This window comes from Lepisosteus platostomus, chromosome 6, assembly GCF_059453375.1.
Source record: "Lepisosteus platostomus isolate fLepPlt1 chromosome 6, fLepPlt1.hap1, whole genome shotgun sequence".
NCBI classification, from domain to species: Eukaryota; Metazoa; Chordata; class Actinopteri; order Semionotiformes; family Lepisosteidae; genus Lepisosteus; species Lepisosteus platostomus.
The window spans coordinates 22,246,327-22,268,307 of record NC_142616.1 but is presented as its reverse complement, the minus strand read 5'-3'; the positions used below and the strand labels follow the sequence as shown (position 1 = coordinate 22,268,307).

Genomic DNA, 21,981 nt, shown 5'->3' with positions numbered 1-21,981 from the left:
TCATGCACTCTATCGGAATTGGGCTTGTTTTGCCACAATAGGTTTGTTGTTGTGTTTTGGTGAAAAATTCCATTTGCAATAGAGGTGATTGATTACAGCTTCAAAGAGAATGTGTCTGCCAAGGCGGTGTGTAAACATTTGCGCTGTTTTGCTGTTTCTCTGGAACTGGATTGCTACTTTATTGTGCCCAAGTGAAAAAGGGAAATCTGTCTTTTAACACTGATGTGTGCTGATTAGTTATGAGTGAATGCCAGAAACATGCTCCAGTAACTCTTGCTTCCCTTAAGGGAAGCAGATCAAATAGCTTTGCCCCTCTTTGGAATCCAGAAGATGCCTGTCTTTTTTTTCAAAGAATTATCTCCTTTACTGTATGTCTAGCAGGTGGTTTTTAGTTTCCTCAGCACTATTGTGTTGGTCGAGATTCCTCTCACAGATGTTTTGGGTCTCTCAGTTGTTGATGGTATTGACAAAAGCAGGAGGGGATTCTCTGATCTCGGATGTTGCCCATGTAGAAGAGGCGATTGCAAACTGTACATCCTGTGCTTTGAAATGCCTACCCTTCTGCTTTGTCTCTCGTGACAGCTTGAAGTAAAGACTTAAACTCTTGGGGTTCTAATTACCTGAAAGGAGGAAGAAATGTCATAGAACTTAAACAATGCATTCTTAGAAGAAACAGCAAATAGTGAAATGAAAAGAACACGATTATATAACACTATGTGCATTTGTACTTTGAGTTTTTAATTATCTTGGAATTGGTTATTCTATAACTTTTAAGCATATTTTGATCAACTAAAATGTAAGATGATGTATTTATATAACTGAGAAATTGAAAGGAAGATGAAAACAAAAAAGTCATGTTCAGTATAAACAGAAGTACAGGTTTGAAAAGAGCACATTTGTATTTCTCAAACATATGTGTCTGATATATCATAAGCAGGAGTGCTGTTCTTTGACATTGGGTGTATTTTGAGTCCTTGGTTAGGCCACAATGATGCTCAGCAATGGAGCTGTGTCTTTTGTCATACATGAATGTAATATAAAAAATGACTTAATTCTTCATTTCTCCAAAGAGGGTTACTTTAAAGAAGGTGGCACCTCAGCACCCATGGATGAACTGAGAGACAGAGTACCACTTTCAATACATTACCCACTTTGACCAAGTGACCATCCTCCACTGACCCCTTGTGAATTCATATACAGAAACTATCACCTACCAGTAAATCTATAATTAAACTGAAGCACAAACATGAGGGTATTACATCATTACTGGACTCAATAAACTAAAATGGGCTGGACGTGCAGAAAGAAAAGATTATGAAAATAATATAATTGGACCATGGAGATTGAATTTGGACCTGTCTTCAAGAGATTAGTACATTTTTCTGCACGTTCTTTGACGATGTGAATAAAGCTGGCATGCACCTATCCAAACAAGTACTGACATTGCTACATCTTTCTTATGTACTGTTGTGTACATAACAATTGGGAATTGAAGAGTTTATATGAAAGCAAAGTACTTTGATATAAAATAAAGTAACAAAGTAAACCTTTTAACAAAGTAGCTTTTTAGTACTCAGTGTGATGACTTTTAACATTGATTTAAGGGTGAGAGGATTTATTTTTAACCCTCCAAACATGAGATATTTGGAAATCCAAGAATTATATCAGGTTAAATGTTACTTGCTCATATGTTGACACTTTTATTATATTTTACCATAGTCAGTAGTTGTAGTATGTTAGATTTTTATTTATATTCCAATTTAAAGTATCATAAACCCTTATGAAGCATTGCATTACACTGTGTGTCTTCAAAGTAATCCCACATGTTTTCTGTGGCTACTTTATTTCTTCAGTGGGAAATTTTTATTTTGTGCCAACAGAACAGCCTTTGACTCCAAAATTCAGGATCATGAGCTCAGTTGAAGAAATCTGAGATTTTAATGCAATGCTCCCATATGTTGAACCATATGGTTTCTCAAGGGTAGATGGAATGATATTTCAGGAAACATGACTGAAATTTGCAAATGGGACTCTCACCTGAGATGTTTTAGACTTCTACAAATAGCCTAAATGGCCATACTGTATGGTGTTCACTGAGGTGCCATGTTTAATCGGTTGTACATCAGGAACATGTAAAATGGGGTAAAGTCTTGTTAGTCACAACTAATTTTAGTTTTAATCAGAAAAAAAGCTTTTTGTTAAATGAAGTCTCATGATAGTATTTCACTGTAACCAGCTTGCACGCCCATTTTGTATACAATGTAATCATAAGCAAGTATCAGTGTACTATAGCATTATCTCCATTATATCCACCACAGCTCAATGGTATAGAGTGTATCTTGTTGAAATGTATTTTAATGTTTTTTTTTCCCAAAATGCACACAGCTCACTGGAATGAATTTATATCTTAGTTTGTAAATTTGATATTGTAAATGTTGATGTCAAAACCTTTGGATTCAGACATTCAACTTTGTAACTAAAGCACAAAGATCCATTCAAAAAGTTGTAAATACTGGTGTTTAACTAGGTTTTTGCTTCTCGTGTGACATAAGTGCATGAACGGATAAGCCAATTTTGATTATGTTTTAATGAAACACTTTTTTAAAATGTTTTAAATATCTTTACATTTTATTTAAAATAAAAATAAAGGCATTTATATTCATATTCTAAATAGCAATATTACATTGTTTACAAATTTACAATATAGTAGAATGTTTAGGATAACCATGCAGCACCTTTTTTCTTAAAATACTTGTTGACATAAAAATAATTACAGCGTAAGTGCCACTCTGAATATTTACAATACAGTAATTTACTGCAATTATTGTGAAGCTGAAGTTCCGTAAAAGAGAAACGATCAATGCTACTCTGCTATTTTGGGAGAAAAAAAAGAAAACAGAGTATTAAATGTAAACTCTTCCTTTAGCACTTTGAAACACTTTGACCAAAGAATCAGTCCTTAGAATAGGTAAAAATAGATCGTCCGATATCCGCTGCGAGACTGATCAGTGTCTCTGACAGGTGTGAAGTCTGGATGCTTTGCTGCTGTGATCACCCTGCTGGGTTCTACAGGCCAGGCCATCTGCACAGTCGCAGCGCTGAAATATCTCTAAACCATGGGTTCCTTTTCTTCGGTGCTTGGTGCAAACTTGTCCTTCTTTTAGCACAGGCTTGCAGATCTTGGACCAGAAGTGACGAGCGCAGCAAAGCCCTTCTGCGCAGTCTGAAGACCTCAGACACACTTCGCCTTCCTGACCTGAAAAGGCAAAGTTAAATGTTAAGCTCTTCGGGGCCGTATGTATGAGCTTCGCGCAGTTACAAAACATGCTTGCTTCCACATTTCCTTGCATAGAGGTCTACGGTTCAGTCTTGCTTTCGTGAGTGTAGTTGTTACCCATACCTTTAAGCGACTGAGGTCCTGTGGGTACGATGGTTCGTCTAGGATGAGGTTCCACCGTGAACTGATCTTCATCAACAAGACGGTCGGGGATGGTGTCATCGACCACAGCGTGGTAAGTAGTGTCGGGATCATTAGGCAAACACAGTCCTGAAGGAGAAACACGGGTTAAATACACAAAATTAAAATTAAGGTACAGTTTGATGGTAAAATGCCCGTTGGAAACTCTAAAACCTAAGCCCCTCGTTCCTCCCCCCCGAAAAAGTTTGTTGAGCTGCACCACAAAACTGGGAATCAAGACGTTTTAAGAGACTATGGTATTCCAGCGTTTCGAAGAATCTTGCCGTAATTGTTCCAGTATGTTAAAACTTGAGCTCACCATTACTGCAGTGGTTGCCAGGACAGCACATAGCGTCCCGGACGCAGCGCTTCCTGCGTTTCTTGCAGGAGAGACAGACGCCTCGGGATCCGAGGCAGTATTCATCAACGGCACATTCCTCATCATCCAAGCAGCTGTAACTCTTAAGAAGAGAAAAAAAAAGTATTGGTAAGGTAATGGTCCTTATGTATAGGTGCATGTTTTGGAAAGTAAAAAAGCTAATGTTCCGTTATACATCTGCAGAAAATAGCAAGTTGCTAAGTTGAATGAAACGCGATACTCCTGTTACTGTTAAGCCTGTGTCATGCTTCACATTTTGTGGAGCTAGTTATAAATAGGGACCCCCATCTCCCAACTACTTCAACAGTAACTGCAGAGGTGCTTACCTGAAAGGTGTCCGCGCCAATATTCTTGTTGCCGCTGTCGTACATAAGGATGTCCGGGCTTGCACTGACCGGGTAGCTGGGATTCGGCGCACCGCCAGAAAGGTTTTTGATAGCATTGGAGTTGAACAGACCGGACCCCGCGTTAACAGCATGCGAATAGCTGTACAGCCCGAAACATGCAGTTAAAAGCACTGGTATTGTAGCCAAATGCATATTTAAACTGTGAAATTACAATCGGGAGGAAGAGGCACACTCCTTGGTCACCCTTGGCGATCTAACTGCAGTATAGTCCTCTGTAAGCGTTCAGGTCGAGTAGACGGTGCAGTTTCTTTCCCGTTTTTTTCTGAAGATTCACTCGTTCTGTTGCTGGATTTATACATGTGGAGTTGTTTGCATTCCCGCCCCTAGCTATGTATAACAAAGGCAGGGATGAAATTTCAAAGAGATTGGACTCCTGGCGCTTCCCACAGAAACTAACCTATTGGAAGGGAATTCTTTTCCTGGGATTTCACAATGATGTTTGTATATAATTATCAATGATTTTCCCTGAGATTACATCAATCACGCACCGACACATCTTCTGATACACTGGAAGCAGCGCCCATACTTCGCTTCGGATTTAAGGGATATAATTAAACCCATTGTTAATGTAAGAGAACCTCCTAAAAGGCTTATGGCATTTGCTTTTTCTATTTTATGTCAACATTAACTACAGTTACTGTATTTTTCTTTCCTCTCACACACCCAGACTGTTTATCTGTACCACTGTTTAAACGTGATTTGACGAAGTTTAATCCCACTCCTTCTGCGCATGACAGCTGAACTTGAGTATCCTGTTGAAATGTTACATCATTTATTTTATTAGTCTGTATTAACAAAAGGTACAGAATCATGTTTTCTCATTAAACGAGACGTTAGAACAGGGTCATTCTTCCAATTTTACATTTGTCCGCTTTCCGAACCGAAATTAAATAATAATAATAATAATAATAATAATAATAATAATAATAATAATAATAATAATAATAATAATAACGAGGAACTGTCAAGAACCAAGAACCGGTCAAGTAAATTAAGTAACCCAGACAGTCCTGAAAGTTTTGTAATGGGAGGTTATTCAAGTCATTTTCGGTCCATTAGCAGCATTTGATCCGTTATTGTAATGAGAAAACTTTGAAATGCACTTGATTCAACAATCGGCGAAGATCAAAGGCTGATATGCAAATCACTGGGAGTGAAAAGTTTACCGAATTAATTATCATCTAGCCTAAGTGCTCTAAAACAAATATGGCTTGATTAGCACTCCACGATAAGGAACTGGCATCGGCCTCTCTGAACTTCAGTTCAGGGCTCGATCCAGAAAACATGAAAAGGCGCAGATATTCAACTTGAAAGGAATTTTTCTCATCAACCACAACTTCATACCCGTCGGTATTAACCTTGACATGGATCGACATCTGCTATTTATGGTGTTGATCACTGTAAAATGTAATTACAATGACATTCTCATTCCCTCGCTGATGTGACTATTAATTGCACACAAACAGGATAGCCTGCTGCATATTTGTATAACCGGGTAAACCTATCATTGAATGAAGTTTTAAAAACAATTGGGACTAATTTATTACTTGCGACTTGAAAAGACATCAAATACAAATGTCCTGTTTACAAGTAGTAGAACAACGTGTGGCTGTCCGTTATGCGCACATAACTTTCTTGTTAAAAATGTTTATTGCTACATAAACTGCTTGAAGTAGTGACTATCGTGTTTTATTTATAATAATGTTGATATCGATATCCCTTTTCCATCTAATACAATTGAAGATTTTTGTATATGCTATCTTAAGGTTTTCGCCCGAAGACAACGAGGACAAAAACAAGCGCTGGCGGCATAATAATAAAAATAATAGTAAGAAGACTGCACAGACAGAAAGAAAGGGCATGGGCTTTTAAGTGTGTTCCTACAGTTTTAGGGATACAAAGCAGGGCTTGACGCGCTTCTTGCTCAACGCGTTATCTCCCGGCACATAATAATAGAGGATAGTCTCAGAAGTGTGTGCGCAAACCCATAACAAATTATAAATACTATGTCGCGGAGAAGCTATTAAAATGTCTTTTTGTTTTCTTAAAGTTACGGTCAGAAAAGGCGCTCAGAAAGTTGAATAGGAGTACCACTTAAGCGTCTGACGGTTTATGCTGCCAATATACATATATATCTTTAAAAGCAGTTGCTACCAAGAGTTCTCCACACATTTTATGTGTTGCCATTTTTTCTTACCTTCAAGAAATCCTAGGATAATTTCTTTTGTAAAGGTTCACACAATAAATGAACGTTTCCAGTCCAACTATGCGTCGCATCTGTAGCCATTAGTGTGTACTTTTAACCATATAGTTTGTATATATACATACAGGAGGCCCTCCTCGAGTTAAAACACAATACAAAATAAGAGTTTTATTAAGTTAAAAACGAGAATGTGAAAGATGAGGTGGAAGCCTAACTACTGTTGTATCTGGCTAAAAACTGGAAAAAAATACGTTATTACCGAGTTATTCAATGGAAGAATGGATGATTAATCTGAAGATATGTGAGTTTTGCGCGTTTGTCATACTGTCAAATATATATGCTCAAAAAGTCAGTAATAGCCCTTAGCTCTTTCAGTTTCTGTCTAGTTAACAAATCGAAAGGTGCGTGATTTACTTATCCGTGTAAATATTTTTAACGTAACTGATTGTTACTTGGATATGAACTTGCGTTTTAAATAACAGCTTTGTGGTGTCCGTATATCTCTCCTCGTGATTAAAAAGGACACGTACTGGACTAGTTCCATTGGCCAAATGTTTGTAACCACAAAACCGCGCTAACGATTTAACAGTTTCTAAGAGAATGTCTGCCTGATACTTTGGATAACCTCTTAAATAAAAAGGCTTTGTGATGCTGTTGACAGAGGTTGGTTATAATAGGCAACTACAAGACAAATGCTCAATACACTTCATTAAACGTGAATTGGCAGCATTCACCCGAATTCTTTGGTCTTTGGCTTTGTTTTAACAGTACATCCAAGCCTACAGTAGTGTAAAATGTAGCTTGTGTTAAGGAGCCTTTGATGAAGAGGAGATCAAACAGAACTAGAACCCCATGTCTTAATCAGACTTTAGCAGGCACGGCATCTTCACAAACAGTCCGTTTACTCGGCTTTTAGCAGGTTTTCACAGACATTGTGCTCAGCAAATTCGTCTGGTTGGACGCCAGGTAATCTTGTTTTCAAATGCCTTCTTGCCGCCTAATCCATTCATACTACAATAGGCTTTACTAGTTAGCCACGTCAAAAAGAGTGGTAAATAAATTCATAATAATTTAGTCTTAACTGAAACAAGCAGAACAGATTAAATATCACAGAAATACTAAGATACCACACTGCACATAAAAATACGATTTTGGCCCATCTAGTGGACTGAACTCTACTAAATATTAATGTTTTGATAGCTCCGCTCATTTCCATTTCCTTGAGAATAGTAAATCATATCTGTTAGAACTGATGTTTCCATTATACCGAGACTTCAATTGGTGGTAACACTTTTCTAAACGTGTACTACTGCTTTAAATTCTAGTTCTGTCGTTTTAGTACCAATTGTTAACTGAATTCTGATATGTTTAATCCATCCGAATACAATTTACGTTGTTAATTGACGGAAATACACCTCTACGTTTCAGACTCTTCGAATGGGGGTGGAGGTTTCTGACGTGGTACGTCCCATATCCAGCACAAACTTGTTTCTGTGATGATATATCGATATACCGCTGTCTCTACTGTTTCGTTAAGACCAAAGGAAAAGATGGATCATTTGTCACACTAAGGTCCAAGAATGTTATTTTGCAATGAACCAATTTTTTTTTTCTCCATTAAGAAAAATTATGCTTTTTTGTCACGTGGGATTTAGGATTTGGTTACACATTGTTCATTGTTCAGCTAGAGAAAATGTGTGCAGTTAGACATGCAAGCTGCCTGTAGAGATAAGCGTTAAGTATCGGTACAACTACGGCTTCATTTCTGATGGCACTGCAAAAACAAAGCTCCATACCTATAAGTTCCGAAGACGGCAGCTAATGAGTGATGCTCTTAACCCCATCAGATGTGATAGAACAGGAAACGTGTCAGTCGTTTAAAAAATTAGCTGGGATGAGTGAAAAGTGCACTGATAAAAGGACAACGGCAACAATTAACAAAATAAAGAATGTACTCCTAGGAAGGAAAGATGTGGACGAGTCAGTATGATTAGCTTTTTTGAATAGGCTGTAAATTGAGATATAAGAATAAAATGGATATTTGCATTATGTTTCTCAAAAAAGGAGACAAAGCTGCTACTGAAGGGCATGTTGATTTTACTGCCCTGATGTAAGGGGTTAAAAACTTTGAGCAGCCACCCTTCATAATTCAGCCGTGATGTGCCTTATATAAAATACACAGAGTGAAGAAAGCTGCCATGATACAATGCAATGGATTTCATCTCAACTCCATCATAGGTTTTGGATATGTGCTTATTTGGAAGAACACAAAAGACAGAGGAGCCAAGGGTGTGGGCTACGCTGAGTAAAAGCTTCCCCTTGTTCACAGAAACAGCAGAACTTAAGAAGATATATACTGTATCTACTGTAAAGCTTTACCTTTAAACTTTAATCAGCACCACACCTAAAATGTATATAGCTTTCCTACAAGGCATCACACTGACAGCTACAACCTGGTAGCCTGCAGATTGAATTGCTCTCGTTTGATCCCAGAACAGTAGTAGCAAGGGAATGGCCATCATGCACTCTCCTCCTGACTAGCTGATCGATTTCCCTTGGCCTTGCCCTTCAGAGCCTCCAGAGCCTTCTCTGTGAAGACAGGAGAGAGTTTTCTGGGGCTGTGGTACTCTGAACTCCGAATGCTGAAGACAAAAAAATGACATTTTTAATGGTGGACCAGAGGGTGAAAACTGTCTGAGGAGTCTAATTCTCAAAGAATTACAGTTTTTTAAACAGTGAAACATTTCAGCATCACTGATAACGTGAAAACAATAAATGCAGTCAAGAAGTGTCCAAAAGTAACTTGTCTTTATTTTAGCTTCATAAAGTTATACAACAGGCACTCTGCAATTAAAGTTGCAGTGAGAATACAGAATAAGATGAAAGCAGCTCAATAAAGAAATGTTTTAGGCAACACTGAATGCAACTGATAATTACTTCATGAGTTTTGTTGTGGATGAAAAAAACAAAGTTCCCCATTTAACTATTACAGCGAGCAAAATAGCCTGAAACAGGTTAACACACCAACATATAGCAAGTAGCTATTGTACACTGGACAAATAACTTCTCTAATCAAAATCATATATTGAAACGTTTTTCTTTTTCATGGTTCCAGCAACATGACTACATTATTGCAATGGACAATGGAAAAGAATAAAACTGTTATCACTGTTATTCTTATACATATCACAAATGAGTTGCATATACAAGAAAGTTACTTAAAGCAATATTCCTATTATGCTGTGCAGTGCCGAGACTGAGCTGCTCTACAATTCATGCCTTCTTTTGACAATAGCCCCTCAAGAAAAATAGTTGGGGATTGCATGTATTTGATTTTTCTGCCTTGGCCTAAATATCCATTGCCATCTTTCATTGATAGAACTGTTCTTAGATTTTAGGTATTAATTTTTTTAACTTATTGTGACAGGCTTCAATAATTGCACACAGAATACTATTTCAAATAGCTACTTATTATAATCCCTTTAGAATTCTTCAATAACAGAGCACTGATTGTGCCTTCTCTCTAGCTGTGCAATAAAATCCTCGTCAGGCTGCCTGACAGAGGCGGCTGCTACCTAAGGTTACAAATCACATTTGTTATTATTACAGGCTTTGAAGAAAAGCACTTACATGGCTCACAAAGGTAAATGACTAAGAAAAACAAGAAATTTACATTCCTACCCACTTTGTATGTAACATAATAGCATTGGTTTGTGGATTTGATAAGTAATATGTTCAGTTCTGTTTGCAACAAAGCTATGCACAGATTGCTTCATAATGTGGTTCACTATGACATTTTAATGCAAATGGTCAAAATGTAGAAATGACCTTTGTGAGAGATTGGTCTTGAAGCCGAGATGAGCTTGATGGTTATGTCAGCTATTCAGTGGCTGACAGTTGCATAAAAATCATTACAATGCAAGTATTTATTCCATGGGGAGGGGGCTGTCATAACCACACAGCAGACTAGGAATATATCTGACCCAATAGTGTATATAGTTACTCGTTTAAGTTAACCTGCACAAACAGTATACATTTCACAGAAATGATGCAGCATCTAATTAACAGATTTACAATTTAGCCACAGAAATAAGGAGATCATTTCATCGTTTGAAAGATACATTTTATTGTAAGAAAGGCTTATAAAGAGCTGAAAGAACCGTAAAAAAGCAGCAAGCTAAGAAAAGACAACAGTTTGAGGTGTTCGTCTTTGTCATGCAGCATTACACCAAATCTGATAGTTATTTTTGGATGCCATTAATTTAAGGCACTTGCAACAATGCCAAACAGCCAGTTAATGAGTGATTCTAGTCTAGTGTTGGAGAGAATACAGTCTTCAAATTGATGATGTTACACATTGAGATCATTCAAGTCTGATTAAACCAAAGACAAACAATGCACACAGTCTCAGATATTCAAATTAAGTAATAATGCCATCATACTCTAAAAAATAAAAAAATTAACATGTATCACAAACTGTTGATGCTAAAATATCTATATACACAAATATTTATCTGTGGTCCTACGATTAAATAAAATTTCTCAACTTATTAATCCAGCACAGTGTAAGTCACGTACAGAGCTTTTGCACCTAGAATATGGAATTCATTTAGCTTTCATTGCACATAATTCATTGAAATTCAGGTTTGTGGCAATATGAAGAACATATCTACAGAAAAAGAGTACACTGAAAAATTATTGGTACGCAACGTCTAAGTTTCAATTTGAATAGATGTTGAAATATAAAAAATACTATACATAGATGCTACCACTATTAATGAATTGCAACTAGTATTCATTTTATAGTATGTATGTTCTGATGATTGTAATGTGTTGGTGTTGTTCTCATGTAAATGTCATCATTTCCTTCAGAGATCATTAGTCTCATATGATGTAACACTTGTGCACCACAGTCAGAAATGTAGAACATTGGTTCATACTCCTGTAACAGTCTGCCACCTTGTGGTGCCTTGAATACTGTATCAAGTGAAATAACATCATTTCATAAATGTCCCGTACCTGCATTTCATTAACACGCTAACTAAATGACACGCAATTTATAGGGTATTATTTTTATTTTCCCACTCTTTAAACATTTGGGAATCCCACCAATTCTGTCCAGACAGATTCATGAAGAAAAAAACCATGTTTTATGTCTTCCATACAAAACCCCTTTCAAATTTTGAAAATTGAGATACAAATTCTAAAACTATTTTAAAGAAATAAAAACACCTTTATGTCTTCCCCCTAGTTTTAATATTATAATACTGTTAGTGTTCCTTTTCTTCAAATTAGGATTTGAAGTATGTATTTGAAGTGTTTTACCTAAAACTGCCATGTGCAGTAGCCTGTTCAGGGGGTTTAGAAAGTGAAAAGCTCTTGTCCTCAATTGAATGTATATGGGATATCATATGAAAGCAGATACAGAAGAGTAAAAAATTGCATATGATGACAACTGTATTTACAAAAACAAGAACATAGCATACAGTTTTATCTGAATATCTGTAGGCTACACATTTTTTAAGTTTTAATTAGCAATGCACTCTTCTGATTAGTCGTAGAAGTACCATAACTATCAAAAGAGAAAGTAAATCAAAAACAACATTTGTGCTTTTAAGGTAAATTTTCATACACTGTAGATAAACAGATCTTAATATTATATATTAATTTATTCAACAGTAATAACATTCAGCTTTGTCATGAGCACTTAGAAAGAAGTAAACATGACAGCAATTACTCTGACGTGAGTGATCCAATAGTGTCATGGTCCTGTCTAAGTCTGAAGGTGGCTGCACTCATTCTAAAAGGAGGGAGCCATGCTGTATCAATACAACGGCCAGCTAGGATTATTGAATATACCTCCACTCCAGTTACCTATGAAAAGCTGTAAAATCCAAAATATAAGGATGAACCAAGGCTTCAAATTTTTCTCTTACCCAATTTTCTTATCTTTAAAACTAGCAGTAGAGGCGAGCAGGTTCTTTGCAGCAAAAGAAAACCTAATGTTCCTGCTAAGTTTAAACAAAAAGGCCTTGCTCCAGGACCACCATTTGCACAACAATAAATATGAAGGTAAAATACCAAAGGAGCCCTGCTGTTATCTAAACTTAAGTCCCAATGCCACTGGAGTAACTGAAGCAGCATCAGTAAAGGCATCTTGGTGACCCAGAGCATTGCTTTTTCCTTCATTTTTCCATTAATTCACCTCTTTGTTACAGGTTTCGCTTGCAGCTTTGTCCTGAAGAAGCTGTCCTAGGCAACACAGAAGCAAGTTGAGGAAATGAGGTTAAAAGTCATTGTCCCATCCTGAGTTATCATCTGGAGGTGGGTCATCGTTGTCTTCAGGGAAACTGTCAAAGTTACTTGTGTCTGTGGGAGATGTGACCTGAAAAAACAAAATGTACGCCCAGAATTATTTACAATTTGATTAGAGATAATAATACTTACACTTTATATTAATGGGTCCTAGCCCTGGTCCTGAAGGACTAGTGTCTGCTCATTTTCATTCAAGCCTTGAGCTGTTACTTTAATAGAACTATGTCCACATAATTAATGTCAAAATATGTCAATTGTTAGTTCAACTGATGTATGTGAGACCTCAGCTAATGTTAAAGGCAATAGAAACATTGTCAAGATCAAGTATAAGAATCATTGGTCTATATAATACAGAGACATTTGAAATGAACTTCATACACTGGACTTCTACAACATACTGTAGTTGTACAATTCCTGTCACCAGAGTTGGGAGACAGATCTTTATGATTCAGGTAAAATTATGAGACTAACTTCAAACATTGAATACAGTACAAGTAAACAACCTCAGTCCATTCCCTGAGGATCAAAATCCAGCAGATTTTTAGGTCTGTTTAAAACATTACCATCTATTCAAAAGTATTCAATTGGTCCAATCAAGCTAAAGATCAGTCACTAATTAAGTCACTAACAGCAGAAGTGGAAAAGGCACTGTGGCCAGTTGGGTTTTGTAATATTTTTGTAGCTCTGACAGCTATTAGGATTAATAAAACCAGATAAGCCATGTAATAAACCACAAACATGTTCTGTACATAAAAACTGAATTGCTAAAAATGTGAATGTAGGAAGGTCTGAGCTAAGTAGAAGAAAAGACGAAAAAGCAAATTTTGTACTTGCATTGGGTATTATAGGAGGTGTCAGGGTTCCTTTGCGTAAACCCTCCCAGTTAAAGCCTTCAAACCACCTATGAAGAATAAAGCACATAAGATGGTTAATGGGGTTTTCACACTGATTGACGTTTGGCATCTTAGATAGTTTTTATATTTATACAGCACATTGGATCTTCATATTTTCACAATCACAAAATATAGTAGCTGTTTTATTCTTAGAGAAGACATAGCCATGAACTGTCAAAAGAGTCCCACTAGGGCAGAGCACTCAGCCTTGGTAAAATGATTCCAGGCCTTTACAAAACTTTGAATCTTCTAGTATGATGAGCACTAAAATCCTTTGTCTAAATTGAGCCTTAGCTCATCCAGGTGCTTCATATCACTTTGGTAATTAACTATTACCTGGAGCAAAAGCCTGCAATGGTATGGAATCTACATGCCAGGTTAACTATTCCTGCACTTACATACTGAACATAGTGACGTAGAAATATTGTTTCATTCTGCAGTCACTCACTTGTGCTTCTGGATATCTTTCACACCGTTTTTCAAGTTTCCTAGTCTTTCAGAAGGATTGTCCCTGAAAAAAAGGAAAAGCGCTTTAGGAAAACTATCAAGCAGTAAAATGAGTGATCCATTTCTATTCTGAATACATTACCATGATAGCACTCACCTGCATAGTTTTTTGATTAAATTAGCAGCATTTTTGGTTATCTTCTTTGGAAATTCAATCATGTCAATGCCCCTCAGTATGATGTTGTAAGTTTTCATAGGATCAGGGCCTGAGAAAGGTGGGCTTTAAAAAAAAAAAAAGACATCTGCGTCAATGTTGCTACCATAAATACATAATAGGAATTTTGGCCAATTACAGTTTACTAATTTCTAAGATGTTGTGAAAATGGACTTGTAATGAATGTAGTTTTGTACACCAAAACAAGTGACGTTAACATCATTAACATCCAGCACCTACCTTTATAAATGCTTTCATTTCATTTATTTGATATATAAAGTACTGTATATACCCCAGATTTAATAGTGTGTTCCAGTCCTCTCCATCACCACTGTTCAGTGAACCAGATTTGATGAATTCAGCTGCTGTTAACATCACAAGGCTGCCTCCCCAGGAGGCTTGTGTTCACAACAGGCCCCTGACATATTTAACCACAGAACTGTATTTTTACAACCTCAGGAGCAGTTTGCTGGCAGGACTAAGGTATGTTAGTGAAAACACTCTTGTCTTTCAACAAACACTTTGAAGCATTTTGTAGCTCTGTTCAGCTTTTGCAGCTTATGATTGTTTTTCAGTTGTTTTCTTTTAAACAGTTAGAGACATGACTAAACAATAAAAATTAAGAACAAATAGCAAAATTGCATATCTAAAAACCCTGTGAATCTAAAATACTGTATAGTTAATTTAGAAATCTAGGCACCTGAATGGTACAGTTACATTTTTATTTTATATTTTACTAACAGGGCCTTAGGGTGCTTCACATTAATCACACAAGACTGTGAAACTTGTTACTGATGTGTCACTTGTGACCTTTGCTATCTTAGAACAAGTGTTTGCTTTTATGTCTTACCTGCCAGTCAGAAGTTCATACATTAGGATCCCTAAAGACCAGTAGTCAGCTGAAATGTCATGGCCTTTATTCAGGATAATCTCTGGTGCTACATACTCTGGCGTCCCACAGAAAGTCCACGTTTTCTTTCCAAATCCTATTTTTTTGGCAAAGCCAAAGTCAACCTAAAAGAACACACAGTCCTTCAGAATGTAATGTTGCCAATCAAAATCAACATATTTTCTTGTCAACAACAGAAAGCCAGTCTTGCATGCTTTTTTCTGAGCAGTGTATGAGTGAAACAATTCAAGGTATTTCATGACAGTGAGCTCTTCATGAAGTGTTTAGAACACTGAAAAGGGCACTTCTCGATTCCAATCTGGAACTTACAAGCTTTGCGTAACCTCTGTGATCTAGGATGAGGTTTTCTGGTTTCAGGTCCCGGTATATAATTCCTTTGGAATGCAGGTAAGCGAAAGCTTCAACAACACATGCTGTGTAAAATCGAGTTGTTGAATCTTCAAATGAACCTCTACAATAAAAAAAAATTAACACTCATATGTAACAGAGCAACTTTGACATCTGAATTAAGCATGTGACAAGACAGTAATTTTCTTGTAATAAAATATCCTGCCTGCTTAAAAAAACACTAAGAATTAGTGGATCTATGTCCTGCCTGCATTATTCTTTTTACAACTATGGAAAAAGCTACCCAGCCATGTTTTGAAGTCAATAAGCAGTTTTGTTTAAGATACTACATCTCAATTAGCTACTTACTACCAAGTGATCTAGATGGGCCAAATGGCCTCCTCCTGTTTGCAAGTGTTACTATGCAGAAATTCTTAAAGCAATAAATGATTATTCAGGAAAACAAATGAATAAAATTGATCATGTTCTTTCTATTCATTTTCATTGTTTATGGGAATGAAATTTATTTAATAAAAAAAAACATTAAATTATTTATTTTAAATATTCTATTAAAGTCTATTAAAGTTAAAGTCACCATACCTGTCCCTGAGAATGGTCCATAACTCTCCTCCAAGGCAAGCCTCCATTAACATGTACAGGTACTTGCTGTCCTTGAAAGTCCTATAGAGCCTAAGAAAAAAAGACACCAACTCTGTAATTAAGTATGTAAAGAATCCTACAACTCTTACAATTCTCTTTCAAATAATAATATTAATCTTTATTTTTATATAGCACCTTTAAAAGTGACTTCTCAAAGCACTTTACAACAAAAAATACACACTGAGAGAAAATAGTAGATGTGGGTATGGAATGCAATAGGAAAGCAATTGGGCATATAGAACCATTAAAAAAAAACCTTTCTGAAAATATACATCTTTTAGAAATCTTAAATAATCTTTTTGAGATTTTTGTTATCATTTAGCAGGTCATGGCTGAAACCTCTCTGCAAGGAAGATTATTTTCACTTTCTTATTGGACTTCTGCCCCCTGCTTTTCTTCGCTGTACTCCCTGGGACTGAAGATGTGGAGATGTCGCTTTCTCTTTCTCTGGCAAGAAATCCCCTTGGCGTTGGAAAAGATGACTGCATCCTTGCAGCTGCTCCTGCAAGGTTCCCGTCTAACTTTCAGCTCAGAGAGCAGCTGGCTTGTACAGCTTCTCACTTTTAGTACACTCACTGCTAAGTGTTGTGTAACATTTAAAATGTATTTTGCTGCAGATCCCACAGCAATTCCACACTTTGGAAAGAGCAAAGCTGCTATGGGCGTGCATGCTAGGTTCCAGACACAGAAACCGTGCTGGACAGGTGTGGATACCTCACAATGAAATCAGAGTGGGCCTCCTGCATGATCTGCTTCTCTGATCGAATGTGCTCCTGCTGCCTGGTGTCCACTATGTGTCTCTTCTTCAGGATCTTCATTGCAAATGTTTTGGCTTCATCACTTTTCAGTTGGACCTGCAAAATAAACCTTACATGTAGGTTCTCTAGCTGCTCGAAAGCTGTGCAAAATACTTGATGTTCAGAGTAAGCATGACCTACACTTTTGCAAAAAGAGTTTTGCTGTGAAACATTTTTTTTCAACGTTATTTTCATAAAATAACTTTTATTTTTCAAAATGTATGACATCAGGTTGCTATCGCAGCAGAATGTGACCTTCGTACTTTCAGAAGTTCTGCATTTTTAATGACCACGTGGTGCTAATTACTGTTACAGTGTGGAATGGTCAAATCTGTACCTGCTATCTTAAGATGTTTTTGCTTTGAGCTGAGTTTTTCACATTTTGTACCTTAGGCGGAGTCAGTGTAAAGGGTCATTCGATCTCTGCTATCGAGCAATAATCCACACCAGGGTGAACATGATGCCCCCGGCAAGGGGACACTTGTTTCTGCTTTGCTGCGCTCAAAATAGGTCAGGACAGCAAAGCCAAAAAGAGTTGGGGGTTCCTCATTAGGTCACACTGCTGGGCTTTTCCTTTACTGACCTACTGATGGTCTCAGTTCCTCCACGCTGCACCAGCCTCAAACTGCCTGCCCATGTGGTGTCTTGCACCACATACTGCTGTCTGTCTAGTTTCCAGAGGCAGTAAATGTACCAATGAGTACACTGCTAGCTATAGATTAGTTCAAAAAGCCTATGTGTTGTCAACTGAAAATGACTTCTTTGTTATTCTTTGAATTGGACACCAAGATGCTCTAATCTAAAGAAATTGCTATATTACACACAAAAAAATATTATCAATTCGTCTGGAAAAGAAATATATTTTCATCAAAGGTACACAGAAAATACTCTGGTATTTGAGAGAAGCACAGGTGTTTGATCTTACTTCCCTGTACACATGGTAGATTGTACCTGTCACAAAGTTAATCAGGCATTTCATTTTATTTTCCATTAAAAGAGATAGCCTGCAGACAGTAGCACATCTTTATATAGATCTTTACCAGCCAGTGACTGACTAATGATGGAATGCATACCCAGAAGGTTTTTATGACTGGGTTTCATTTTGTTGTTATTACTGTAATTTTTTAATGCTTACATGTAAGCACCAAGAGCATCTCAGATTGAAGACAGAAAATGACATCTATTGAACTAATGCTGCCTTAAGATAAAATTTTAAACTTCGGCAGAATGGCAGAATTTACATGAGAAATTGATTCTGAAATTCCTGGAGAAGATACTGTGCACATCAAAGTTTATTAGTGTAGTTTACGAGAGTAGAATGTCAGGCCATTAAATTTCATATAGTGCCAAAGGGTACTGACAAACAATCAAAGGTGTGTCGTGCAGCCCATTGCATGATCTGACACATTATCCTGATAATGTATTTGCTGAGAGTGGAGGGACATGTAATACTTCTGGTACCACTGAAAAATGTGGTAGACTGTTTTGATATTATATGAAACACTCCAGTATAAAGGGTTCCCTTTCACTATAAAGGCAAAAATGCCATGGAACTCCCTCATTTTATTGTGTTTTTTTTGTCTGAAGTGCCTATTGTGTTTGTCTACAGACAGACCAAACGCATTTCCAAAACTGGACTGGCACAGGAATATTCAGAGGTGGAATGATTAATATTTTTGGTATTTTTGTTACTTGAATCTATAGGAGATCAGAATGTCCCTAACAGGAAGTACAAAATTAATGTTGCAATGCTTTTTTCTTATACAGGGGGAAAAAAACATTATGAGTAATCATATAAAGATAATGCAGATAAATACATCCTAAACAAAATTGATACTTTCAGATTAGAGAGTAAATATTAAATATAGCTTTTGTATTTTACTAATATGTAACATCATCATGCACAAAATGAACCAAAACTGAATATTTGGCCTATTTCTGAAATAAGAAGATGCTTTTCTGTGGATCCAAGAAAGGAAAAATATTTGACTTCCCTGTGCTGAAGTTGTCGCATTTGCTTCTCGAAAGTTACATAAATATTACCTTTGTCAAAATCTTTCTTAAATCAATGATTAATTCAACCTGATCACAGGTTGAAGCAAAGTGGAATGACAGAGAGACAAGAACAGAAGTCAAGTGGATTTTCTCAAAGCCTACCAGCTCCACGCGGCCAAATCCGCCAACTCCCAGAGTATCGATGATGTTGAAGTCGGCCAACTTAAGATTGGAGAAGAAGGCATTCTCTGCTTCATATCTGCATTTTTTAAGGTGAAAGAAAGGAAACTTTTTTGAGGTGCAGATATAGTAAGTGATAGGGACTACCACAGGATGGTAGTGTGCGTGAACACTACTCAGTTGCCCCCTGTCCTTCTTCAGGGGGGTTGGATGTAGTTCTCTCATTTCTATTTCCTTTTCATCCAAGGAAATACTGCAAATATGTAATGCTTACAGAAATGTTTTATAAGTTTTTGTTTTTGGTTTTTAACCTGGATTTAAAAAAAACAGTCCTCTAGTCTTTCTAGATTTAGAGTAAACGGGTCTTTTTCCTTTTTACATCTTGGGTGTGTGGTTTAGTCGTCCTTCAGTTACAGAACAGAGACGTCTTCAGCACCCCAGACTCTGCATGTAGACCTTTTCCGATGGGCTGCAGGAGGTGTGCTATGTACAGTGCACTGAATGTGACAAAGCCATGAAACAGCACCAGGAAAAATGGACACACAACAAAAAAAGAAAAGTAACTGACACCAGGTCCTGTCTCTTCTTCCGTCCTCTTTCTGTTACATGATTTAAGCAATATCCTCTGTCTAATTACAAAGTTTCTGTTATGACATGTAGATCTTGCAAAAATACATTCTCAAACAAGCTCAACCCAGAAATGTACTAAGAGACTGACTGGCACGGGCATGCAGTCCAAACACACGAAACAGTCTGCCAAAACAAGTCAGTGTGGTTCCCAGCAAGCACCAGTCCCTAAAAATACTCACTTACTGAACCTTGTGGTATTTTTAGAACTTGGAAAGCAGAGCTGAGCACTTGGACTTCAGACTGCTTGCTGAAAAAATAACTCTGAGAATGTGAATGGCCTTGTAATTCACCTTCAACCTTCTGCAGCATATCATCTGATACATGGGAACAGCACTGACAGAACTCATTATAGGTTCATGCTTTGGAAAGAATTTATTTTTCCTACCTATATATGAGTGTCAGCCGAATCAATTTCAGCATTCCAGAATGCTCAATATTGTATTCTTTTCATAACTTTAACTTAGGTACAGTCTCTTATTTTATCACGTACACACAAAAAAGATTAAAAATACCTTTTATCCAGTATTATGTTTTAAGAGAAATGAATAAGTTCATTTAAATGCAATGCATGCTACTGATCCCATTTTCGTTTTAACAGTAAATAAACAAATGTATGCAGTGTTTAATTAATAACAACAATTAATGCTATTTTCAGGTAATGAATTAACATTGTGAAAAGGTCTTTCTCATTACCAGTGTAACTAAGTCAACTATGTGGAAAACAAAAAGCATGCTACTTGCATCAATATTCAACACCGTGATTCTTAATAAAGGTTCACAAAGTAAAAATACTTAAGCTTTGGTTAAGATAAAGAGTGTTTTTATTTCCCTGTGTGTGAGTGTTTGCCTGATTGTGTGAATGGAGTGGGTGGTGGTGGAGAGGAGTGTAACTCTGACCATTATTTCAATGACTGTGGGACTGCATGAATGCATTCCGTCAGCTACATCAAGATCAAGCTTAGAGAGGAACAGCCTGCAGACGCGTCTGAAATTGCCCAGTGTGAGCATTGCACCGTTAATCAGCATTGGAAAAAGTGAGATGCCACATCAGTTCTGCATCAGCCTGGCCAACACAAAATAAGACCCCCAGGACAGCACCGTCCTAAAACATATGACTGAAAAGAGAAAGGCCTTGCCTGCTAGGGGCTATTAAAAGGGTATGGACAGAGAACGGTACATCTAGCTGCACAGCCATCTAAACATTCTGTGAGCTGTTCTTTATGTTCTATATGTCTGCTGGATATTATGCACATGCGTATGATTTTAAAGTCCTCTGCAACTGTTGCCTTGTCTCAGACGAGAGAATTTTGCATGAATAGGAAATTTACTGGGCTAGCTACTCAGTCTGTGGCATTCCCTTTTTGAGGCCAGAAGTATTAAAGCACAGAAAACCAACACCACAGCTGAAACGTTGTGTTTTCTTTCTTCTCTTTTCAGCATGGAATAAAACTATTACTTGTTCCTTTGCAGCCTACGCATGCTGACACAGCTCCACTTAAGATTGGTACTTAAGTACCAATCAGCCCTGTTGTAACTACTTGACATTCCAATGCTACAGTGAGACTACAGCCCAGATTATTAATTACTGCATATATAATGGTCAACAGCATCAGCTTGATTGCTTTCCTTAAAGTGACCAAATATTTAAAGCGTTTTGAAGTATCACTTTCTATTTGATTCCTGTTGCCATAGCTTCAAACCTACCCTTTGACCCCTCTGAGCAGATGCAGCACATTACTTCCTGTACTCAAGCTTTTGCCTTATAGGGCTGAGAGATATGAGTAAACAGGGTCATTTATCTTATCCAGTGTTACATGCATGCTACTGACAGAGTAAATACTCATACCAATGTAAGCAATGATACTGATCCCAAAACCACCATTATTATCCTTTCAAAACTAGGCAATCTCATTGGTGCACTGAAACAAAGTTTTATTTTGTGACTGAAAGCAGCTTTAAAAATAATAATTCCCGCAATACCCACAGGCTTTCTCTTGGATTTTTCCTACATCCTAAACATCACTTACTTTACTTTTTTGTCCCAGAAAGGAAATTTCCTTTGGAGGCAGGTAAAAACACTACACAATACATCCAACACAACATCAACCCATTAACAAATAAGAAATACTTGTATGATGAGAAAGAAAATAAATGTATATATAAAAAG

At 37.0% G+C, this 21,981-nt stretch overlaps 2 protein-coding genes across 3 annotated transcripts in view; both read right to left on the bottom strand.

Moving 5' to 3' along the window:
- Positions 1–2,609: 2,609 nt before the first annotated feature.
- dkk1b (dickkopf WNT signaling pathway inhibitor 1b) lies at positions 2,610–4,903 on the bottom strand. The gene is made up of 4 exons (XM_088634836.1): positions 4,163–4,903; positions 3,777–3,918; positions 3,401–3,547; positions 2,610–3,256 (listed from the first exon to the last, which is right to left on the bottom strand). Exons 1-4 carry the CDS (start codon positions 4,373–4,375, stop codon positions 3,006–3,008), a joined length of 753 nt encoding a protein of 250 aa, XP_088490962.1. The 5' UTR covers positions 4,376–4,903; the 3' UTR covers positions 2,610–3,005.
- Positions 4,904–9,235: 4,332 nt separating this feature from the next.
- prkg1b (protein kinase cGMP-dependent 1b) overlaps positions 9,236–21,981 on the bottom strand; it is a 147,272-nt gene continuing 134,526 nt past the window's right edge. For both annotated transcript variants that reach the window (XM_088634834.1, XM_088634833.1), the window contains exons 10-18: positions 19,167–19,263; positions 16,927–17,066; positions 16,153–16,242; positions 15,535–15,676; positions 15,166–15,329; positions 14,259–14,381; positions 14,103–14,165; positions 13,596–13,662; positions 9,236–12,831 (exon numbers count right to left, since the gene is read on the bottom strand). In XM_088634834.1, the coding sequence (XP_088490960.1) occupies positions 12,733–12,831; positions 13,596–13,662; positions 14,103–14,165; positions 14,259–14,381; positions 15,166–15,329; positions 15,535–15,676; positions 16,153–16,242; positions 16,927–17,066; positions 19,167–19,263 (985 nt within the window). In that variant the 3' untranslated portion in view covers positions 9,236–12,732. The remainder of the gene's footprint in view (positions 12,832–13,595; positions 13,663–14,102; positions 14,166–14,258; positions 14,382–15,165; positions 15,330–15,534; positions 15,677–16,152; positions 16,243–16,926; positions 17,067–19,166; positions 19,264–21,981) is intronic.

Coding starts and splice junctions, on each gene's coding strand:
- dkk1b (XM_088634836.1), bottom strand. CDS start 4,375: ATGCATTTGGCTACAATACCAGTGCTTTTAACTGCATGTTTCGGGCTG. Junction 3,919..4,162: donor TTGGCGCGGACACCTTTCAG/GTAAGCACCTCT, acceptor TCTCTTCTTAAG/AGTTACAGCTGCTTGGATGA. Junction 3,548..3,776: donor TGGCAACCACTGCAGTAATG/GTGAGCTCAAGT, acceptor TTTCTCCTTCAG/GACTGTGTTTGCCTAATGAT.